Source organism: Zea mays, chromosome 3 (genome assembly GCF_902167145.1).
Source record: "Zea mays cultivar B73 chromosome 3, Zm-B73-REFERENCE-NAM-5.0, whole genome shotgun sequence".
NCBI lineage: Eukaryota > Viridiplantae > Streptophyta > Magnoliopsida > Poales > Poaceae > Zea > Zea mays.
Window position 1 is genome coordinate 218,591,415 of NC_050098.1, and position 22,254 is coordinate 218,613,668.

At 51.4% G+C, this 22,254-nt stretch overlaps 1 protein-coding gene across 2 annotated transcripts; it reads right to left on the bottom strand.

The window, feature by feature from the left end:
* Positions 1–2,641: 2,641 nt before the first annotated feature.
* LOC103632349 (long chain acyl-CoA synthetase 4) lies at positions 2,642–21,856 on the bottom strand. Of its 2 annotated transcripts, XM_035966446.1 has the most exons (20): positions 21,513–21,665; positions 20,870–21,032; positions 20,666–20,729; positions 20,489–20,578; positions 20,252–20,308; positions 20,047–20,095; positions 19,780–19,856; positions 19,024–19,063; positions 18,851–18,945; positions 18,277–18,444; positions 18,080–18,190; positions 17,905–17,992; positions 5,406–5,472; positions 5,221–5,296; positions 5,018–5,135; positions 4,217–4,462; positions 3,898–4,037; positions 3,561–3,743; positions 3,346–3,465; positions 2,642–3,096 (listed from the first exon to the last, which is right to left on the bottom strand). In XM_035966446.1, the coding sequence occupies exons 3-20, from the start codon at positions 20,726–20,728 to the stop codon at positions 3,061–3,063; spliced, it is 1,824 nt and encodes a 607-aa protein (XP_035822339.1). In that variant the 5' UTR covers position 20,729; positions 20,870–21,032; positions 21,513–21,665; the 3' UTR covers positions 2,642–3,060. The 2 variants fall into 2 exon arrangements, with proteins under 2 accessions (XP_035822339.1, XP_008652385.1); XM_008654163.3 differs by lacking the exon at positions 20,870–21,032 and having other exon boundaries at positions 21,513–21,856.
* Positions 21,857–22,254: the final 398 nt, after the last annotated feature.

The following is a 22,254-nucleotide window of genomic DNA, read 5'->3' on the forward strand; positions in this document are numbered from 1 at the left end:
AGTAATGATGGCGCCCCGCACGCTCTATGACGACGGCGGCTCTCAGCCCCCTTACGGAAGCAAGAGGACGTCAGCAAGGACTCGACAGCCCCGACAGTTGTCCTTCCGCCAGGCTCTGGCGCTCCTCCGACGGCCACGACATCACACGAACCGGGTGCCAAAACCTCTCCGGCTGCCACGATGGCGTGTACTTAGGGCGATAGCTCTCCTCCGCTAGACACGTTAGCACACTGCTCCACCCCCATTGTACACCTGGATCCTTTCCTTACGCCTATAAAAGGAAGATCCAGGGCCCTCTTACGAGGGTTGGCCGCGTGGGGAAGGACGGGACGGCACTCGCGTGAGGCCGCTCGCTCCCTCCCGCGTGGACGCTTGTAACCCCCTACTGCAAGCGCACCCGACCTAGGCACGGGACAAACACGAAGGCCGCGGGATTTCACCTCTCACGCCCGTCTCCCTCCGGCTCCTTCCCCCTTCGCGCTCCGTCTCGCGCCGACCCATCTGGGCTGGGGCACGCGGCGATAATTTACTCGTCGGTCCAGGGACCCCCCGGGTTCGAAACGCCGACAAGCGGGTAATTTGAAATAGATGTGAGGGGTTATTTGTAAAAGCATGACACGAAATGACCGTTGAAACTGGTGCTTTAATATAGTAGAGAATAAAAATGTTGCTCTAGCTTGTAGGAGTTATATCATAGCTCTTCTACCTTGCAATGGCCGGTTAATAGGGTTTTATAGCCCAAAAGCCTCCAAATGGTCGTTGGGAAAGATCCAAAAATCTGCACCTGCCACGGGTGCACCAAACAGTCTGTTGCACTACTGGACCTTGTGACAACCTACATAATCCAAGTGGCATTGGACTAGTCTGTTGCACCATCGGACCTCGTGATGTCAGTTGTCACGTCATGTAGCCATTAGAGTAGGAGGTAGCCATTGAACTTGATAGGCCTGATCACACACCAGACTGGTCTAGTGCGCCATGTGCTTCAGCTCTTCAAGAACATAATTGCAGACTTACAGTACAACTAGGAGTGCCATTATGGGTCTAGCTTTAGTTAAGTATGTAGAGCTTTCCTAGATTGTTAGTGGTTACCGAAAGACACAAAAGGAGTTTGACACTTTGAGCGGTGGTTTTACCGGAAGGAAAAACTGATGCCACTTAAATTAGTGTCAAGTCATTAAAATCGCCAAATAAAACTGTCCAGTAGGTTATTTATCTGGTTTTGTAAAGCTGATGGGGCTAAACAACCGATTTTACAAGAGGGGGAGTAAAATAGACCACCCTCTAAAGGTTAGGGGGTTATGTAGACTTTTTTCTAGCCAAAAACTTACACATATAATAACTTTCTCATGGTACGAGTTATATATTTAATATGTCTACCTCTTCTCCTACAAAAAAGTCTTAAAGTCCGTGTGCAGTCCACTCTCAACTGGTTACAAATGAGCAATCGATCTTTTCTCTTTCTATATTATTTTTCTTCTACATCATTATAAATTTGTTGTGTCATCTTTTACAGTCCACCTAATCATATTATTATACTTCCTCTAATTTTTTATTTATCGCTGTTTATTTTAAAAATAAACTAGTGGATGATAAATATTCGAGAACTACAGGCTGTTTGAAAACTTTGCCCAGTTTGCCTTGACTCACATGATGACGCGAACCACGAGGCCCTTGCCAGTCCGAGGAAGCCATTTTGGCTCTCTTGGGAGCACAGTTCGCTCAACTTCACTGCAATGTTAATATACTTTTTATAGAATAAAATTTAAAATAAAAAATAAAGGCCGCCCGCCTGGCGACTGGCCGCGAGCCCGCGGCTTGAGACTGGACTGTGGAGACGCGCTGTGCCTCGTGAACGGCAATTGGTCTTGTTTCTATAATTACCTTGCACTTGCATATACATATCAATTTTTCCAATGTCCGTACGTCCTATGATATCTAATTGCTAATTCCATACTCCTTCTGTTTCAATATATAATTTGTTTAACTTTTTTGTGCCAAGTTTAACTGACTCGTTTTATTTAATTTTGTTATAAAAAAACAAAAAAATTCAAACTATACTTAAAGTATATTATATAGTACAATGTCACAGTAAAAATTAATAATAATTATATTTTTTAAATAAGAAAAGTTGGTCAAACTTAAGATAAAAAAGTCAAACTAATTATAAATTGAAACATAGAGTACATCAGAGTACTTCAGTGCTTCATGCAGTCATGCAACTGCTAACTTGGACTCGATGATTAAATATTCCAGCACACAAGTATTTATGAGAAACAATGTCTGAATCAGAAAAAAAGCTTCAAAAGTAACAATATTTCCATAAGTTTCACTATATATTATGAGGAAAAACACAAGCCACATACAGTAGGCATGGATCATTTTCACCAACTCTTGCTTGTGAGAATCTTTTCCTACAAAAGCCTGAATGATATATTATAGCTTTATGCAAATTTGTAATTTGATTTTTATGTAAACTTTCAATATGTTATATTATGCAGACGAACCAAAATCTATAAATTATTTACCAAATTAGAAAATGAATTTTATTAAATTATATATATATAACATTTTTGACATGACACACCCTATACTAAAATCCTGGGTCCATCGCTAAGGGCTTCTTTGGAATGCAAAAAAATTAGATGAGTCGTAAAGGAATTTTATAGGAATCAGTTTATTTTCACAGGAAATACATAGGAAATGGGAAAAAAATCCCACATTTCAAAGAAGGCCTAAATTGGATCCAAACAGTTGGCCTTAATCAATTTGCTCGGCCAGGTAGAATAGTACCTGGTAAAGGTACCAAGCATGCCCTAACCCTTCTGTCAATCAGTATTCGCCATAGTTCAATCAATTTGAAACGGTGTCTCCACTTGGCTGCTGGCCACATTGCCGGTTTTGCTATATATATGCCCAAGGCAAATCGTTTCTGAAAAAACTGATACAGGAAAGAATTCTCGCATACAAACTACGAGCATATACAAAGCAGAACTTCTGGCTGCTCAAACAAGATTCAACGTTGGGAATCTTCATCGGGATGTGTACTGTAGAGTGAGTTCACTTAGCACTTTTGTACATGTTGTCAATCACGCCCTGCAAAATTGGAGGATATAACTAAGATAACTCTGCATCACATACCCATAAACAAGCAAAAGAATGCTAACAAAACGAAACAATAGCCTCAGAGGTATACAAGCATCACTATCGTAACAGGCGAGAATCAAGAGATGTTATCTCGTTTGCACAGAACCAATTCAAGAGCATTTCAACGAACACACTGTTATGCGGCAATAAACAGAATATACTGGACCAACTTTGCGCCAATAGTTAAATGAGCAGTACCTGGTAGTACTTGAGCAGTTGCGGACGCTTCTTTTTGTATGTCGGGGTGATCAAATCACGGTCCATGTCAAACGGTACTGGTTCCAGGTGCACATCCTTTACGAATTCAAAACCTTTGAGCTGAGGAAACAAGTCGAGTTATGATATGTGCACCAGTAGGAAGCAGACAAGAATTAGTGGAAAAAGCAAAACAAAAGAACAATCATATTCCTCACCCTCTTCTCTTTTCCTATTCTTGACAGCTCTCCTAAAATGTATTCTTTTGTTCTTGGATTATTGCACAAGGACTCGAAATCACCACTTATTCCATTTGCTGCAGCCCAACTCTCGAGAACCTCCTTGTTGGGATTGACCACAGCAACAAGAAAGGACTCAAAGCTGTTCCCATATATCCATATCTAAAAAATTCAAAAAGATTGAAGCCAATTCATGTTCCTTCAGCAGAACAACTAGGACATAAGCCTAAGAAAATCAATCTGGTTTTATTCGCATTTCATAGACTACAGAAAATTTGAAAAGACCAGAAAAATTAAAATGTTGTCCATTACATACCGAGTCTATAGCAGAAACAAGACCATAAACATTCTCCAAATTTTCAACTGCCACATATTCACCCTGTGAAAGTTTGAATATATTCTTTTTACGGTCTATGATTTTCATAGATCCATCAGGTTGCCACTCACCAATGTCACCTGCAACAGATGAGGCAGATGTGTCAGGTTTTATAGGCGGGAGCACAAAATAGGAAATTTTGGTCATGGTATATGATTGGAACCCTGGATTTCTACATGGAATTTTAACTACTAACAATGTGTGTCATGAATAGTGATCACTATGTAAAAACAGAGCAGTAGAACGGGCAACACACTACCAGTGTGGAACCATCCATCAATGAGGACCTCCTTTGTAAGGTCTTCACGCTTGTAGTATCCTGAGAATAATGTTTCTCCCCTGATGCATATCTCTCCACGAGGTTTGCTCGCAAGTGCATCATAACCCATTTCTGGGACCGACTCCAGACGAACATCGATGTTTGGCACTGGGGGGCCAACAGTTCCTATCATGGACATTTGATTTGGTAGCGAGACGAAAGATCCAGCACAAGTTTCCGTGAGGCCTAAAAGGAAAGATGATGAGTGAAGACATTCAAGTATGGGTATAGGATGGAGAAGAGAAGAAAGTTCTGTTCATATCCTCAATAAAAGCATAAGCTTGCGCGAGACCTAACTTGGCTAGAATATATTAAATTCTTACTGTTCTTCTCTATTTATGTTCAAAATCGATTTAAAATTAAGGGCATGTCATGACAAAATAAATAAAAGTGGACCATTCTGCAGACAGTCTTATTTATTGGGTGATCATTAACTACACATACTACAAGCCAACAACAACGGTGATATTGTGAGCAGAAAACCAATAAGACACTCTATTGTAACTAAACCAAGTAACTAAACTAAGTTGCCAACTATTCCTTAGTTACTTAATTTACACGTTACACCAATTTTCCATTCTTTTGTTGTGGATCTTAGACGCTACTAAATTATAAGGGGCTCCAAGACAAACCACAGTAGAAAAATATCTACTCAGGACTCCCGAGTCAGGAGCAAGGTTGCAATATGAATCAATCATAAGAGTAGGAATTTCTAGCTATCACATCGCAAAAGAAATGTACCATATCCTTGTACGACATGTGCACATGTGACCACACGCAAGTATTCTTCAACATGGGTAGCAAGTGGAGCAGCTCCAGATAAAATAACTCTAACATTTCCACCAAGACCCTCTTTCACCTGAAAATCAAATAAGTTCAATTAAATGGAAAATAGTCTAAAGAGCACACATAATCAAGAATTGTTGTTTACCTAATTTGATTACCTTACTAAAAACTACTTTGTCACATATGGAAGCAGCTTCATTGTGCTTAGCTCCGCTCATCATTCTAAACTGCTTGCTGCAAAATACAATGTGAACTTAAACACTTGTAAAATGTGAGTAACTGCAGGTACATAGCACACTCAGGAGAAATATTGATTTTAGAATATTTGGAACAGAAAACTTACAATCTGTAAGCAAGATTAAACACTGTACTCTTTAAAAACCCACCAGAGGAAATTTTAGCTTGTAGCCCTGAAAAAGAACAGCTAAATGTTAGAAGAGTATACCCATGAACACCCAAAATTGCACAGACAATGGTCGCTTCAAAGCCTTTTGAACAGTGAATGGAAACTGTTAGACTACCCGTATAGGATTCTAGGGTTTGGGGTGTTCCCCCTGTAATTACCGTCTCACCCCTCACTGTAATGGGCCTGGCCCAGTTACTATGTCTATTAATACTACTCCCCATCCCTGGTTAGGGGCATGGGTTCAGTTTCCAACAGCCCAGTCAGCGTCGGTGTAGACCACGAGCTCCGACGTCGGGGATGGGCGGAGTAGGAGGCCGTAGTCGAGGGAGCCGCGGAGGTAGCGCAGAATCCGCTTGAGCACAGTGAGATGGGGCTCCCGCGGAGTGTGCATATGCAGGCACACCTGCTGGACGGCGTAAGCGATGTCGGGCCTGGAGAACGTGAGGTACTGGAGCGCGCCGGTGAGGCTCCGGCTACGCCGTGTTCCTGGGCGCCAACCTCGTCTCTTGGGCCGCCAAGAGGCAGCCCGTTGTCTCTCGCTCCAGCGCTGAGGCCGAGTACCGTGCCGTGGCCAACGGTGTGGCAGAGGCCTCCTGGCTGCGCCAGCTCCTCCACGAGCTCCACAGTCCTCTTCAGCGCGCCACTCTCGTCTACTGCGACAACGTCAGTGCGGTCTACCTCTCCACCAACCCCGTGCAGCATCAGCGCACGAAGCACGTAGAGATCGACCTACACTTCGTCCGCGAGCGTGTCGCTGCCGGTGACGTTCGGGTTCTCAGCGTCCCCACCACGCTGCAGTTCGCCGACATCTTCACCAAGGGACTACCGTCAAGTGTATTCTTAGACTTTCGATCCAGTCTCAACATCTGTACAGGATAGAGTTGTGACTGCGGGGGGTGTTAGACTACCCGTATAGGATTCTAGGGTTTGGGGTGTTCCCCCTGTAATTACCGTCTCACCCCTCACTGTAATGGGCCTGGCCCAGTTACTATGTCTATTAATACTACTCCCCATCCCTGGTTAGGGGCATGGGTTCAGTTTCCAACAGAAACTGCACCAATAGATAGACAAAGACATCATTCATGCATGAGCTTATACGAAAGACTGAAACAACCTCGCCTAACAATTCTTATTTTTTTAAATGCAATGGTAGGATCTCTGCCTTTCAACTAAGGAGAAATAGAATTATACAGTTTATGAGGGAAACCAGGTCTGAAAACCTCACAATCGCACAGTTCATAACAAGTAGGGAGAGCACGAATGAAAAAATGCATTTTCATAAATTAAATAGCAGACTAATGGGGACATGCCGAAGTAGATAAGACTGAAGTAGATAAGAGACTAGAGACTGTTAGAATACCCGTTTAGGGTTTGGGGTCTTCCCCGTGTAATGACCATCTCACCCCTCTGTAATGGGCCTGGCCCAGTTTACTCAGCCTATTAATACATCACCCAACCCCTGTTAGGGTTAGGGTTCACATTCCAACATGGTATCAGCCTAGGTTTAGGTTTTTTTCCTCTACAGCAGCTGCAGCCGCTGGGGGGCTCCCTCCACCCCTGCAGCCGCCACACCCTTCTCCCTCCCAGCCGCCGGCCTCCCTCCCGCCGTCGGCCCCCTGCTGGCCGCCTGCCCTGCTCCCTTCCATTCCTCTCTCCTCTCCCCCAAGCAGCGCCGCCGCCTGGCCTTATCCACTCGCGCCTGCAGCCGACGCGACCCCGCGCCCCTGCTTCCCCGGCCCCAGCGCGCGACGCTCCACCCGCGTGCCTCGGCCGCGCAGCCACCCGCGCGTCGCGCCTGCACGACCGACGACCTCGCGCCCCTACTTCCCCGGCCCCAGCGCGCGACGCTCCACCCGCGCGCAGCCCCTGCTGGCCGCCGCCCCTTCGTTTCTGCTACTCCTCGCCGGAGTCCGCCGCGCCGTGCCGCCGTCGAGGACCTCCGCCGGAGTCCTGTTCAGCTCGCCGTCGTTCAGCTCGAACGCCACCCTCTGTTCGTGATGCCAGGAGCCCGCTATCGTCATCCATCATAGCCACGTGCTCTCTCTCCTGAGTCACCTCTACTGCGTCGCCCTCCAGCTCCGACCAACTCAAGCGCCGCCGCCCCCACCGGCAATCGCGCCCGTCCTGCTCGCGCCCGTCGACCCCGCGCCGTCTAGGAGCACCCGCCCGGAGGACTCGCGCCCCTGTTGTTCCGCGCCGAGCAGCGCCCCTGCTGTCCCGTGCCGAGGACGCCCGACGCCGAGCACCCGGCCGCCCCTGTTGTTCCGCGCCCGGCTGCCCAGTCCGCGCCTCCCTGCGCCGGCTGACCGCGCCCCGGCCCCAGCAGTACCTCAACCCTCCTGCACCGGTCACCATGAGCTTTACCTCGCCCGCCGCTCTCGTGACTGTGCGTGTCCTCCTCCACGACGGCCAGCTCATCCGGGGCATGTTCGTGTCCTTCGATCCAGTCTGGAACCCTATTCTTCGGGACTGCGTCGAGGTCCACCCTCAGGCGGGCCGTCACGTGCCTGGACCGCTTGTCTTCCCACGTGCTGCGATCGCCTCCCTAGCGGTTGAGCCCGTGTCATCTCCCTCCCTTCCTAGTGCCTCTGTCGGGGCACCTTCTTTGGCCCTCTCCGCTCACACCGTACCTTCGCCACTTCCACCACCCCGAACCACCACCGATTGGGTGGTTGACTCCGGGGCCTCCTTCCACACTACCCCCACCACTAATTCGTTACTCCACTCCCATCCACCCCACCCCTCACATCCTACCTCCATCGTCGTCGGCAACGGTTCCACCCTCCCGGTCACCTCAGTAGGTACATCGGTTCTTCCAGGACCATTCTGCCTTAACGACGTCCTTGTTGCTCCCGGACTGACTCATCCCCTCCTATCGGTTCGTCGCTTCACTAGTGACAACCAGTGCTCTATGGAGTTCGATCCCTGGGGCCTCACCATACGCCACCTTCCCACACATGTTGTGCTCGCTCGCTGTGACAGCTTCGGCCCCCTCTATTCTCTTCACTTGCCCTCCACTCCCCACACCAGAGTAGCCTCATCTCCTGTACTTACTACTACCACCACATCACATGCTCTTGCTACTACCACCACCTCCTCCGCCATTTGGCACCGTCACCTCGGGCACCCTGGACCTGACGTCATGTCCCAACTTTTTGGCCACTCCGACATATCATATACTCGGGGCTCTTCTGAGCGCCTCTGTCATGCTTGTCAGCTCGGTCGTCACTCCCGTCTTCCTTTTTCCACTTCCACGTCCAGGGCTGTTCAGGCCTTTGATCTTGTCCACTGTGATCTCTGGACATCTCCTGTCCTTAGCCTCTCCGGCTACAAATACTACCTGGTCATTATGGATAACTACTCCCACTTCCTTTGGACTTTCCCCCTTCGGCTGAAGTCCGACACGTTTACCACCCTCACTCACTTCTTCGCCTGAGTATCCACCCAGTTCCGGCGCCCGGTCCGTGCCCTGCAGTGCGACAATGGCCGCGAGTTCGACAACAACGCCTCCCGCTCTTTCTTCCTCACTCATGGCGTCCAGTTGCGTCTCGCGTGTCCCTACACCTTTGCTCAGAACGGCCGGGCCGAGCGCATGTGTCAAGGGCGGTATTGCCCAAGGTAGGAGGACCTCGGCTACGTAGATTGTAGCCTTGACCCGTGGTTGCCGGCAGGGTTATGCCCCCACGCCGAGCTACCCGTCGACAGGAGAAGTTCTCCTGGTCGCCGGTTTAGAGAAGAGAGGAAGAGACTTGATAGGTAATTCTTGATTTCCCAAGTGCCACCATACATGGCTATATATAGCCGGCGGCTTACACAAATGGAGAAGGTTCTCCTTGATTGAAGATCTAATCAAAATAGGAAGGATACTAATCAGCTAGCTACTTTCTCTCCTAGCCAATCTCCTTCTATGTTTGCTGCATGCACAATCAATCAGGCGGTCGCCTTCTATGTTTGTTGCATGCGCAATCAATCAGATGGCTTCTTTCCATCCTAGCCACTCACCTGCTGCGCATGTGCCTTTGCTGCCTGCCCAGCTCGACGCACATCGCGGGCTCTCCTACGCCTGGCGTATGTGTGGCCGTACATGACATCTCTCCGCTCCTCAAGAAGCAGCTCGTCCTCGAGCTGAAAGGTTGGGAATTTGTCGGTGAAAGTGTCCATGTCCTCCCAAGTCGCAGATGCAGGCGACTGATCTTTCCACTGCACCAGCACCTGGCGTACACCGCGGTTGAGCCGGGTTCGGATGGCCCTAGCTGGCTCCAAGGTGACTGCCCCATGGTGAAGTGGGGGTAGTGGCGGTGTAACCTGCGGTGGTGTGCCGTGATACTTTTTGAGGACGCCCACATGAAACACGTCGTGGATGCGAGCGCGGGCTGGAAGCTCGAGGCGGACAGCGACCTCGTTGATGAGTTCCAGCACACGGTAGGGCCCATAGAACCGGGGCTTCAGCTTGCCGGTGGAGTCAGTGGCGAGGGAGGCAGGGGAGCGGTGTCGGAGACGGAGCAGCACCCATTCACCCACCTGATACGTGACGGCGCGGTGTCCCTGGTCATAATACTTCTTCTGGACAGCCTGTGCCTGTTCCAGCCGATGGCGGACATCAGCGAGGAACTCTTCGCGCTCCTCCATGGTTCTAGCCACTGCCGCAACACGTGTGTCCCCCGGTTCATAGGACCGGATGGACGGAGGCTCACGCCCGTAGACGATCTTGAAAGGCGTGTCGCGGAGAGAGGTCTGGTAGGCGGTGTTGAAGACGTACTCCGCCCATGGGAGCCATTGGAGCCACTGGCGAGGCCGATCGCTCGTTAGGCACCGCAGGTACATGATGATTACCCTGTTCGCCGACTCGGACTGGCCGTCCGACTGAGGGTGGAAAGCCGACGTCATGTGGAGACTGGTCCCCATCAACCGCATGATCTCCTTCCAGAACTTGGAGGTGAACACGACGTCGCGGTCCGACACCAAGGACTGCGGCACCCCATGAAGGCGTACAATCTCTGCGAAGAATGCCTGAGCCACGGACTCTGCTGAGTAGGGGTGTGCTAGTGGAATAAAGTGGCAGTACTTGCTGAATCTGTCCAACACCGTCAAGATGACGGACTTGCCGCGCACTCGGGGCAGGGCTTCGACGAAGTCCAGCGCCACATCCGTCCAGACTCCCTGCGGAATTGGTAGGGGAAGGAGGAGTCCGGCCGGGTGTAGGTGCTCTGACTTGTGGCGCTGGCAGGTAGGGCACTCCCGGACATAATCTTGGACCACCTGCTTCATGTTAGGGAAATGGAAGTCACGTCGAAGGCGGTGTAGCGTGCGCTGGACCCCTTCGTGGCCCTCGGCATGCACAGCTGCGAGCAGTTCACGGAGCAGCGGTGAAGAAGGGGGTAGGTAGAGCCGGCCCGCGTACTGGACCATCCCGTCAACCACCTCCCATGGCGCGCGCTTGGTGCCGGCCTGCACCTCGTCACGAATGGCAGTGAGTGCTGGATCGGTGAGCTGTGCCTGACGAAGACGGTCCAGGACGTCGAAACGCGGTGCCGAGAGGGCCAGCAGCGCCCCATCGTCCGGCGTGTCGCGGCGGGAGAGGGCATCCGCCACCACATTGGTTGACCCCGGCTTATATTCGACGGAGAAATCGAAGCCCAGGAGCTTGCCGACCCAATGATGCTGCGGAAGCGTCGCGAGCCGCTGGTCCAGCAGGTACTTGAGGCTGTAGTGGTCGGTTTTAACGATGAACCGGCGTCCCCAAAGGTACGGCCTCCAGTGTCGAACCGCTAGGACGAGGCCGATGAGCTCACGTTCGTAAGCCGCCAACGCTTGATGACGGGGTGCGACAGCCCGGCTGAAGAACGCGATGGGGTGGCCCCCCTGGACCATCACCGCGCCGAAACCGTGGGACGATGCGTCGCACTCAACGACGAATGGCTTGGAGAAGTCCGGCATGGTGAGGACGGGGGCCGAGGTGATCGCGTCCTTGAGGGCGACAAACGCCTCCGCGGCTCCTGCGCTCCAAGAGAATCCATCCTTCTTCAACAAGGCCGTCAATGGCGCTGCCACGGTACCGTAGTGGTGGACGAACTTCCGGTAATAGCCCGTCAGTCCGAGGAAACCCCGTACCGCCCGTGCGGATCGCGGCGTGGGCCAGTCCCGGATGGCCTGGACTTTGGCCGGATCCATGGCGACGCCCGCCTCGGAGGTGACGTGGCCAAGGTAGCCGACCTTCGTCGCGCCGAACGCACACTTGGTGCGTTTTAGGAACAGCTGGTGGCGTTGGAGCTCCTCGAGGACGGCGCGTAGGTGTCGAAGGTGTTCTCCCTAGCTCTTACTGTAGATCAAAATGTCGTCAAAGAACACAAGAACAAACCGACGAAGAAACGGTCGCAGCACGTCATTCATCAAAGCCTGGAACGTCGCTGGGGCGTTGCACAGCCCGAACGGCATCACCAGGAACTCGTAGAGGCCGTCGTGGGTGCGGAAGGCCGTCATGTGGACGTCCCCCGGGCGCATCCGGACCTGGTGGTAGCCCGAGCGTAGGTCAAGCTTGGTGAAGAACTTCGCGCCGTGGAGTTCGTCCAGCAACTCGTCCACCACCGGAATCGGAAACGCATCCTTGACGGTGAGCGCGTTCAGCGCCCTGTAGTCGACGCAGAACCGCCAGGAGCCGTCCGGCTTCTTGACGAGAAGTACTGGTGAGGAGAACGCCGAGTCGCTGCGTCGGACAATGCCTTGCTCGATCATGGCGGCGCACTGCCGCTCGAGCTCGTCTTTGTGTGTCGCCGGGTATCGGTACGGGCGGACCGCCATAGGCAGCGCTCCCGGTTTGAGGATGATGCGGTGGTCACGGGAGCGCTTGGGTGGAAGACCGCGTGGCTCGGTGAAGACGTGGCTGAGGGAGTGAAGGAGGGCGTCGAGGAGGGGCTCCTGGGCTGGCTGGAGCTGTAGTGTCGGCGTCGGTGGCGTCGTGACTGCGCGGACGGCCGGCTTGTCCGAGGATGCGAGGCCGGTCCAGCAGACAGCGCGTCCCTCGCGCTGGAACTGCATAGTCCGCGCGGCGACGTCCCAGACGATGGGCCCGAGGGTTCCCAACCACTGCGTGCCTAGGACGAGGTCGAAACCTGCCAAGGGCATGACGAAGAGGTCGACGTGGAACGTGTCGCCCTGCACCCTGATCGGCGCGTCGCGGATGACCCCCGGGCAAGTGACGCGCTCGCCGTTAGCCACGGTGGCGGTGAGCCTTGGGCGCGGTTGGATGTGCATCCCGGAGCGGTACGCTGCACGCTCGCCGATGAAGTTGTGCGTGGATCCCGTGTCGAGGAGGGCGACCAGCACGGCGGTCCCGAGGAACGCTCGGACCTGTAGCGTGTCGAAGGTTGGCACTCCGGCCACGGCATGTAGGGAGTAGATGGGGCCCTCCTCCGCTGGGACAGCATCGCCCGCGGCGTCGACTGCCATCTCCAGTTCAATGCCTTCAACGTAGAAGAGGCGGCGACAGGTGCGATTGTGGCCGCGGGAGTACTGCTCATCGCAGTTGAAGCACAACCCGAGCCGACGGCGTTCCTGCTGTTCTTCCACGGAGAGACGACGACCCGGTTGCCGCTCGCGTGCGGTTAGCGCAGCACCCGCCGGTGGTGCCGGTAGCGCAAGGAGTGGGGGCGCCTGCTGAGGTTTAATGGCGGGCGGTAGAGCGCGATGCGCCGGCTTGGCCGGGGCTACCGCCATCTTGTCGAGCTCCATCAGCTCCACTTGCCGAGCGAGGCTCATGGCCGCGGTCAGCGTCTCCGGGTTGTGAAGCCGGACGGCGTGGCTGAGGGGTGGAAGCAGACCTCCTGTGAAGAGCTGGACTCGCTGGGCTTCGTCGAGCCGCCCAACGCGGAAGAGGAGGCTCTGGAAGTAGTTGGAGTATTCCTCCACCGTCCCAGTGCGTCGGCACTCCGTCAGCTCAAAGAGGGGCGTCGAGCGCAGCGCTGGTCCGAATCGCAGATCAATGAGATCTTTGAAACGTCCCCACGACGGCGTGCCTTCGTCCTCCTGAAGTTGCATGAACCATTCCTGGGCGACGTCTTCGAGGTTGTATGACGCCATCCCGACGCGCTCCTCGGCCATGGTACGCTGCTGACGAAAATATGACTCACATTTGTTGAGGAAGAGGCGCGGGTCAGACTTCCCGTCAAAACGGGGAAAATCCCACTTCTGGAACCTGGGGGGCCGATCCGGTTCACGAGGAGGCTCCATGCGATTGCCGCCACCAACACCAGATGACGAGGATGCCTTGTCCTTCAAGGAAGCCATCTCGATCTTCATCTCCTTGATCTCCATCTTGAGCTCCGAATGCCAGGATTTCATCATCTCCATGAGGTCGGCCATGGAGGGCTCCGACATGGTGTTGGAGTGACCGGTGGAAGTGGTGGAGGCTGAGGGCGAGGGTGGGGTTGAGGGCTGTTTAGTGGCTGCGCTGGTGGAAGTTGATGGTTGTGAAGAAGACGAGGATCGTCGGCTTCGTGATACCAGGTTGTCAAGGGCGGTATTGCCCAAGGTAGGAGGACCTCGGCTACGTAGATCGTAGCCTTGACCCGTGGTTGCCGGCAGGGTTATGCCCCACGCCGAGCTACCCGTCGACAGGAGAAGTTCTCCTGGTCGCCGGTTTAGAGAAGAGAGGAAGAGACTTGATAGGTAATTCTTGATTTCCCAAGTGCCACCATACATGGCTATATATAGCCGGCGGCTTACACAAATGGAGAAGGTTCTCCTTGATTGAAGATCTAATCAAAATAGGAAGGATACTAATCAGCTAGCTACTTTCTCTCCTAGCCAATCTCCTTCTATGTTTGCTGCATGCACAATCAATCAGGCGGTAGCCTTCTATGTTTGCTGCATGCGCAATCAATCAGATGGCTTCTTTCCATCCTAGCCACTCACCTGCTGCGCATGTGCCTTTGTTGCCTGCCCAGCTCGGCGCACATCGCGGGCTCTCCTACGCCTGGCGTATGTGTGGCCGTACATGACAGCATGATTCGCACCACCACCAATATGATTCGTTGCCTTCTCTTTCAGGCGTCTCTCCCTGCCACCTACTGGGCAGAGGCCCTTCATACCGCCACGCATCTCCTCAACCGTCTTCCCTCGAAGGCGGTGAGCCACCCTACACCTCACTTCGCCCTATATGGCACAGCCCCTTCCTACGACCACCTGCGCGTGTTCGGCTGTGCCTGCTACCCTAACATTTCCGCTACCGCCCCTAACAAGCTTTCTCCTCGCAACACTCGATGCCTCTTCCTCGGCTACTCCCCTGACCACAAGGGGTATCGGTGCCTGGACCTCACCTCCCACCGCATCATCATCTCTCGTCACGTCGTCTTCGACGAAGATGTGTTTCCCCTTGCAGGCTCCACCCCACCCACCGATCTTGACTCCCTCCTCGAGTCCGACCCGGTTCCCCTCCAACCCCGGCGCCCCGTCTTGCGCCGTTACCTGCTCCTCGTGCAGCCACGACGCCACAGCTCGCGCCCATTTCCGCGCCACGCGCGGCCCCGTCGACCCCGTCTGCGCCACGCGCGGCCACGTCGATCATGCCTGCGCCATGCGCGGCCCCGTCGATCATGCCTACGCCACGCGCGGGCCCGTCGATCCTGCCTGCGCCACGCGCGGCCTCGTCGACCCCGCCTGCGCCACACGCGGCCCCGTCGACCTCGGCTCGCTTCGCCAACCCCACGCTCGTCTACCACCGCCGCGGCCAAGCCACTACCTCCGCGCCCCCCGACTCGGGCCCGTCGACGAGCGCGACCCGCTTCGCCGACCCCGCCGTCGTCTATCACCGCCGCGAGCCGGCCACACCCGCCGCTCTCGACGTTCCGGCGGTCCGCTCCGAGCCGTCCGTATACCACCCGGTCGCCATCCACCGCGACCCCGGACACGTCCACCCGATGGTGACTCGGCGCGCCGCTGGCGTTCTTCGCCCCGTCGACCGGCTGATCCTGGCTGCTGATACGTCCAGCACTCCACCCGACGCTTCCCCGGTGCCCTCCTCCGTTCGCATTGCCCACGCCGACCCACATTGGCGTCGTGCTATGGAGGAGTACGCGGCCCTCTTGGCCAACCACACCTGGGACCTGGTGCCGTGTCCACCAGGCACCAACGTGGTCACCGGCAAGTGGCTATTTCGCCACAAGCTGACCTCGGATGGCTCCCTCGACCGCTACAAGGCCCGTTGGGTCCTTCGGGGCTTCACACGGCGCCCCGGAGTGGACTACGACGAGACCTTCAGCCCCGTCGTCAAATTCGCCACTGTTCGCGCCGTCCTCTCCCTCGCCCTCTCCCGCGACTGGGTGATCCATCAGCTCGATGTCAAGAATGCCTTCATGGCACTCTAACGGAGACTGTCTACTGCAGCCAGCCCACCGGCTTCGTCGACGCTGACCGTCCGGATCTGGTCTGTCGGCTGAACCGGTCCCTGTACGGCCTCAAGCAGGCGCCACGGGCATGATACAGTCGCTTCGCCTCCTACCTGGCCTCCATCGGCTTCGTTGAGGCCAAGTCGGACACGTCCCTGTTCATCTACCGGCGCGGCGACGACACTGTCTACCTCCTGCTCTATGTCGACGACATTGTGCTCACGGCATCCACCGCCGACCTTCTACACCGCACGCTCGTCGCCCTTCAGCGGCAGTTCGCGATGAAGGACCTGGGGCCCCTACACCACTTCCTCGGCATCACCGCCGAGCGCCGGCCTCAGGGTCTCTTCCTCCACTAGCGCCAGTACGCCATCGACATCCTGGAGCGGGCTGGCATGTCTGACTGCAAGCCCTGCTCCACGCCTGTCGACACGCAGGCGAAGCTCTCTGAGGATGACGAGCCTCCGGTCGCCGACGCGACGTCCTACCGGAGCCTGACCGGCGCGCTCCAGTACCTCACCTTCTCCAGGCCCGACATCGCATACGCCGTCCAGCAGGTGTGCCTGCATATGCACACTCCGCGGGAGCCCCATCTCACCGCGCTCAAGCGGATTCTGCGCTACCTCTGCGGCTCCCTCGACTACGGCCTCTTTCTCCGACCATCCCCGACGTCGGAGCTCGTGGTCTACACCGACGCTGACTGGGCTGGCTGTCCCGACACGTGCCGGTCCACCTCCGGTTACGCCGTGTTCCTGAGCGCCAACCTCGTCTCTTGGGCCACCAAGCGTCAGCCCATCGTCTCTCGCTCCAGCGCTGAGGCCGAGTACCGTGCCGTGGCCAACGGCGTGGCAGAGGCCTCCTGGCTGCGCCAGCTCCTCCACGAGCTCCACAGTCCCCTCCAGCGCGCCACCCTCGTCTACTGCGACAACGTCAGCGCGGTCTACCTCTCCACCAACCCCGTGCAGCATCAGCGCACGAAGCATGTGGAGATCGACCTGCACTTCGTCTGCGAGCGTGTCGCTGCCGGTGACGTTCGGGTTCTCAGCGTCCCCACCACGCTGCAGTTCGCCGACATCTTCACCAAGGGGTTACCGTCGAGTGTATTTTTAGACTTCCGATCCAGTCTCAACATCTGTACAGGATAGAGTTGTGACTGCGGGGGGGGGGGGGGTGTTAGAATACCCGTTTAGGGTTTGGGGTCTTCCCCGTGTAATGACCATCTCACCCCTCTGTAATGGGCCTGGCCCAGTTTACTCAGCCTATTAATACATCACCTAACCCCTGTTAGGGTTAGGGTTCACATTCCAACAGAGACGATATGGATATGTATAATCTACTAAGACGAATAGTAGATTAGGCCATCTGGCTAAGGCACCTCAAGATTATTACGGGCCCACCAGATACAGTTGGACAGAAAAACAAAGATGCAAGTTACACCATAAGCATTAATTAGTAAGAACATTAAAGCAGAACAAGTATTTAACGAATGAAAATAATAGCCTTATAAGGCTATGTCCAGTAGCGTGCAAATAGAGTCTCGCCTTCCATCAGAGCGCAAACAAGAATGCGCAAAATGAGCGCTCAGCCTTCTCGTATCCTAAATCCATGAGTTTCTCTCCTCCGCGGGTCTATATACGCATCCACATGCACGCTCTGCTGGAAGCATCCTCTTTTGCGCATTCGCATCCGAGTACTGCTGAGAATAGCCTAAGCATCAATTAGGCTATCTCCAGCAACTTACCCATCCCCATACCCATATTCAAACTCCACTCTGCAAACAGTGCAGTATATAGTGCAAAACAGTGTTTTTGGTGACCATATGGGTGAACTGCTGAACACGGTTTTACGAAATAACTTGATAATAACCATGCAGTACATTGTATTATTTGCCGCTCATATCCACATTAAATATTTCAACAACAAAGCTTTTTAGTCTTAAGCAAGTTGGATTACGTTAAAGTTGAAATCCAACAGAAGCCACAAATCAACCACATTAGATATTTCATTCATGAAAATTGTTTACAAGAGCGAGACAAGTCATACTAGCTCCTTACCGGAGAATATCCGATCAAGAACACGAGGAACAGCACACATAATTGTTGGTTTCAACACACCTATATCTTCAACTAGTAGCTTAACATCCTGTGACAAACAAATTAACAGTCACTAGAGGCCCAGTATAAAATAACAAAAAGGTATTCAGGTGAGAACAGTGCCATTGATGCTTACCCCTTGCCAGAATCCAATAGAGGCACCATGGAAAATAAACAATTCCTCCACAACGCGATCAAAGATGTGTGCAAGAGGAAGGTAAGACATGTAAACGTCGCTTTCTGCCAACTGAAATTCTCATATTGTATAAGATATTAAATGTTTCCCAGTGTATAAGGTGGCCACATAATTGAAGAGCTTCAAGAACTTCTCACCTCTTCGTTTACATAGTTAAGCAACCGGTCCACACCTGCAATGAGACAAATAATGCTAGCATTTGATATCAGTACTCCTTTTGGGTCACCAGTAGTTCCACTAGTATACATTATAGTGCATATGTCTGCCTTCTCCTTGACTGGAAGATCAAATTCTTGGTCAGCCGCCTGCAGATATAGCTCATGTAAATGGAAGGGTAGGCATTTATAGTCACAAATTTCTTATATGAATTATACAGTTAAACCAATAGGTACAATAACTAATCCATTTTGTGTAAGCCAAAAATAGGTCGCTTTAGTAAAAAGGTCCTATCAACTAAACAATTTAACAAACATTTAACTTTGGGTAGTTTGTCATCAATAATGTAATATTTTGTATTTTGTATGATCATGCACAACGACAGCAGAATAAGCTAATTTGCAATGTCAGAAGTTTTAATTTTGATGTCCCACGAATGACAATATGTATTTTCTTATGTAGTGATTCATTCACATGTTGTGGACATACACAACATTAGAAAGATGCAAATCAATAATATCCCATTGGAACCAACAAAGAGCTTGAGTACCTTACCAGGGACAGAAATTCATCCCACGAGTAAATTGATAGCCCATATTTTTGGACTTCTCCCTTCTGTTCTTGAGTTACCTTGCCGAAACTTATGATCGCTACAATAAGAAATATATAATTTAGATTCATGATATTTAGTTCTTGATGTTAGAATTCATCTAGGATATCAAACTTACTTTTTAAGAACTCATTTGACTTAGGTAAAGTCTTCACGAGCTGCCCAAATTGAAAATATTCAAAACGCATTTAGACACATCAAACATGTATGTCGACAATAGAATATACAAATAATCATATCAGTGACACAACTCTCGGAATTTTTGTGCAAAATGTAACAACAAAAAGACTATATTGGAGGTATGCTTAGCCAGATATAAATTTTTGGCTCATGGAATGTATAATCAACATATTTAACCATCTAACATCATACAAATTATAACCCTAGCCCTCCTCCCTGCCCCCACCCACCCAAAAAATGAAACCCTCTTCAGCATCATCTCTTCCACTTTCACCACACCACAGTGACCACACAAATTATAGCTAGATTATAGAAGACTATATATCATTCTATTGCTTGAGACAGGTGACAGAACTTTCCAGAGATAACTGACATTGAGTTTTTTAGCGATACAGACAATTAATATATAGATCTTGTAGAACAATGAACTAGTCTAACCATCCCTTACAAACAAGCATAATCTAACCATTATTGCCTCTCTATAATGTAAAGATGCACAGCTCTCATGTGTGTTCCATAAAAAAATGAGCTAATCCATGTCTATGGAGACACTAACAAATAGGTGTCAACTTCACATATTGGTCGGTCAAGCAAACACAAGAATACCTTTCTTTTATATAAGTTTCTTAACATGATACAGATTACACTAGACACTGCAAACCTATTAATTCTGCATGCATGGTAAAAACCATACCAGATCAATTTTCTTTTCCTCCGCAAAAGCAATCTCAACTTCTGCATGACACAGAATAAACTCTACCGCACCAGCTCCTACAAAATGGTTTGGTCAATAAGAAAACTGTACTGTATTCAAGACCCATTTCTCAAAGAAAAGGAATGCAGGCATATAGTACACTGATGCACAACCAAGAAAACCTAGCAAGATGAACTACAGACAAAAAATGGTGGCCTCACTCATGCATAGCAAAATCTGAAGCCAAGAAAATGGCAGAATGTATACCAAGTGTGTCATATAATGGAACACAGTAGATTCCATGGGCGTTGCAAGCCTGCAAAGTATAAAGATTTTAATGTTAATAATTTGACAAGCGAAACTTATGAACACAGTGATTTAGTTTGTTCAGAATACAAACCTAGTGGATCTATTTTTTCAAGACAAAATATGAGAAGACATTGAATCAAAATCTGGTAACACAACATTTTACCTCCATTGTGATAATCCATTCAGGACAATTAGCACCATAGATACCACAACGACTACCCTGCAAAATTGCCATATTGAAATTTAGTCAGCAAGAGATGCACCAGTGCATCAAACTAATGTGCATAAGGTGACCAAAAGTTCCCAGTGTTCTTCCAAGTGAGAAGTAAAAAAACAACTTGCTCAGGTAAGTAAGTTTGTGGCAAACAAAATAGCAGAGCAATAAGAACAGTGACCAAACCTTCGCAAGTCCACAGCTCCTAATAGAGTTACCAATTTTGTTTGCAATGTCAAACACCTCCTTATATGTCTTCCAAGTATATGCACCAGCCTATTATACGAGACAAATTATCATTGGGCAAACGCCATATTGCTGGACTCTTCCAGGCAACAGAAGTTGTTCACACCGGCTACTTACCTTCCCATCAACAATCTCACGATGGCCAAGCATTCTGTTGTTTGGATACTTCTCCACGGCCATGCTGTGTAAGGATCCACAGACTAAAGAAATTCAGTATTGGGAGACAAGAGAACACTATATTTATTGAAATAAAGAAAAAAATATGTCACCAAATTTAAGAGTTATCAGACGAAAGTCAGAAGTTAAATGCAAAGGGCCCACCTATGTTCTGTTAATTCCCCCGGCTAATTTAAGAGTTGTCAGAAGCAAGTGAGAAGCCTATAGAATGCAAAGGCCAACAGTCCAACATAAAACAAACATGAGACCGTTGTTGCATTGACACCAGGAACCATCTGACATCAGCTTGTTGCACGTCCGAGCAGTGCTACATGACAATAGAGAATGGCAATCCATTTAAAAATCACTTCATCACGTAAGAGCCTCTAGCTGATTTAGTTAGACGGTTTGAGTAGCACTTATTAGATCTTCTCAGAGTTTGACTCACTGTAAGAATTTTAGGTTGAAGTTAAAAAGGATTTCTCGTCTATCCCATGTAAAAGCACAGCGCAGGTATGTATCAAATGATCCCAATCTCCATGAAAGAGAATAGAAGCAAATAACTAAAAAGGCACCCATGGACGGCTTCTGAATCTTACTGTGCAAGTGAATCGCCTGCGCATTAAATACCAGAAGCCAAAACGAAAAAAGAAAAAAAAAACAGTTCCAACTTCCAAGCACTATTCCAGTTCCACCATCCTTGGTCTAATGGCCCGCTAGTGCAACGGCAAGCTCCAAACCCGCACCCGCAGCACGGAAGTTGGAACCGAAGGGCGAAGCGCTCGCGCGAGAGAGAAGGAGAGCTCACCGGAAGATGTCGTAGCAGCTGTCCATCCCGGGGACGGGCGGCGGGAATCCGTCGCGGGCGAAGGCGCTCCGGTAGGTGGGCCCCACGGATGGCCGGCCATCGGCAGCCGGGCGGCCCGGCTCGACCTCCACCACGTTCTGCATCTCGCTCCTCGGCGCTTGTGAATCGCAGCGTCTGCCTTGGACTCCGTTCGCTCACGAGCACGAGCGAGTGGGGGACTCCGATTGCTGGACGCTAGCAAGGGCGGGTCACGGGTGTACTCTAAAAAGGGAAACCCGCTGGGGGTACGCGGAAGAAACAGAGGACGGCGGACGCGGGCCCATCTGACATGGGGCGTGAGGAATCGGGTAGTCGGGTGGGTGATGTTGGATGACCAAGCCCATGTTCGTGCGTGCTTCGAGCATTCGAGTGGGTGAGGTTGGGTGACCAAAGCGTTGGACTGTGGTTTTCTTTCTTCTCAAGCTCCACAAGTTGACTCGCTGCCTGACACGTGAATCCACAAGGAAATGCTACTACTCGTGTGGTTGGGAAATATTGGTGTCGTGACTCGTGAGCTCTTTTGTTCGAGCAAGAAACTGGGAGAATTTTATGTCAGACTACCTGAAAGCGAAAGTGGCAGAAGTTTCCTCGTGTGTTTTCCATGGTGGCAACTGGCAACGCCAACCTCTCCAAGTGTTGCAAACTAGCAGCTTTATCTCTCGAAGGACGGATTAGGTTGCCTCTAAGAGTACATCCAACAAAG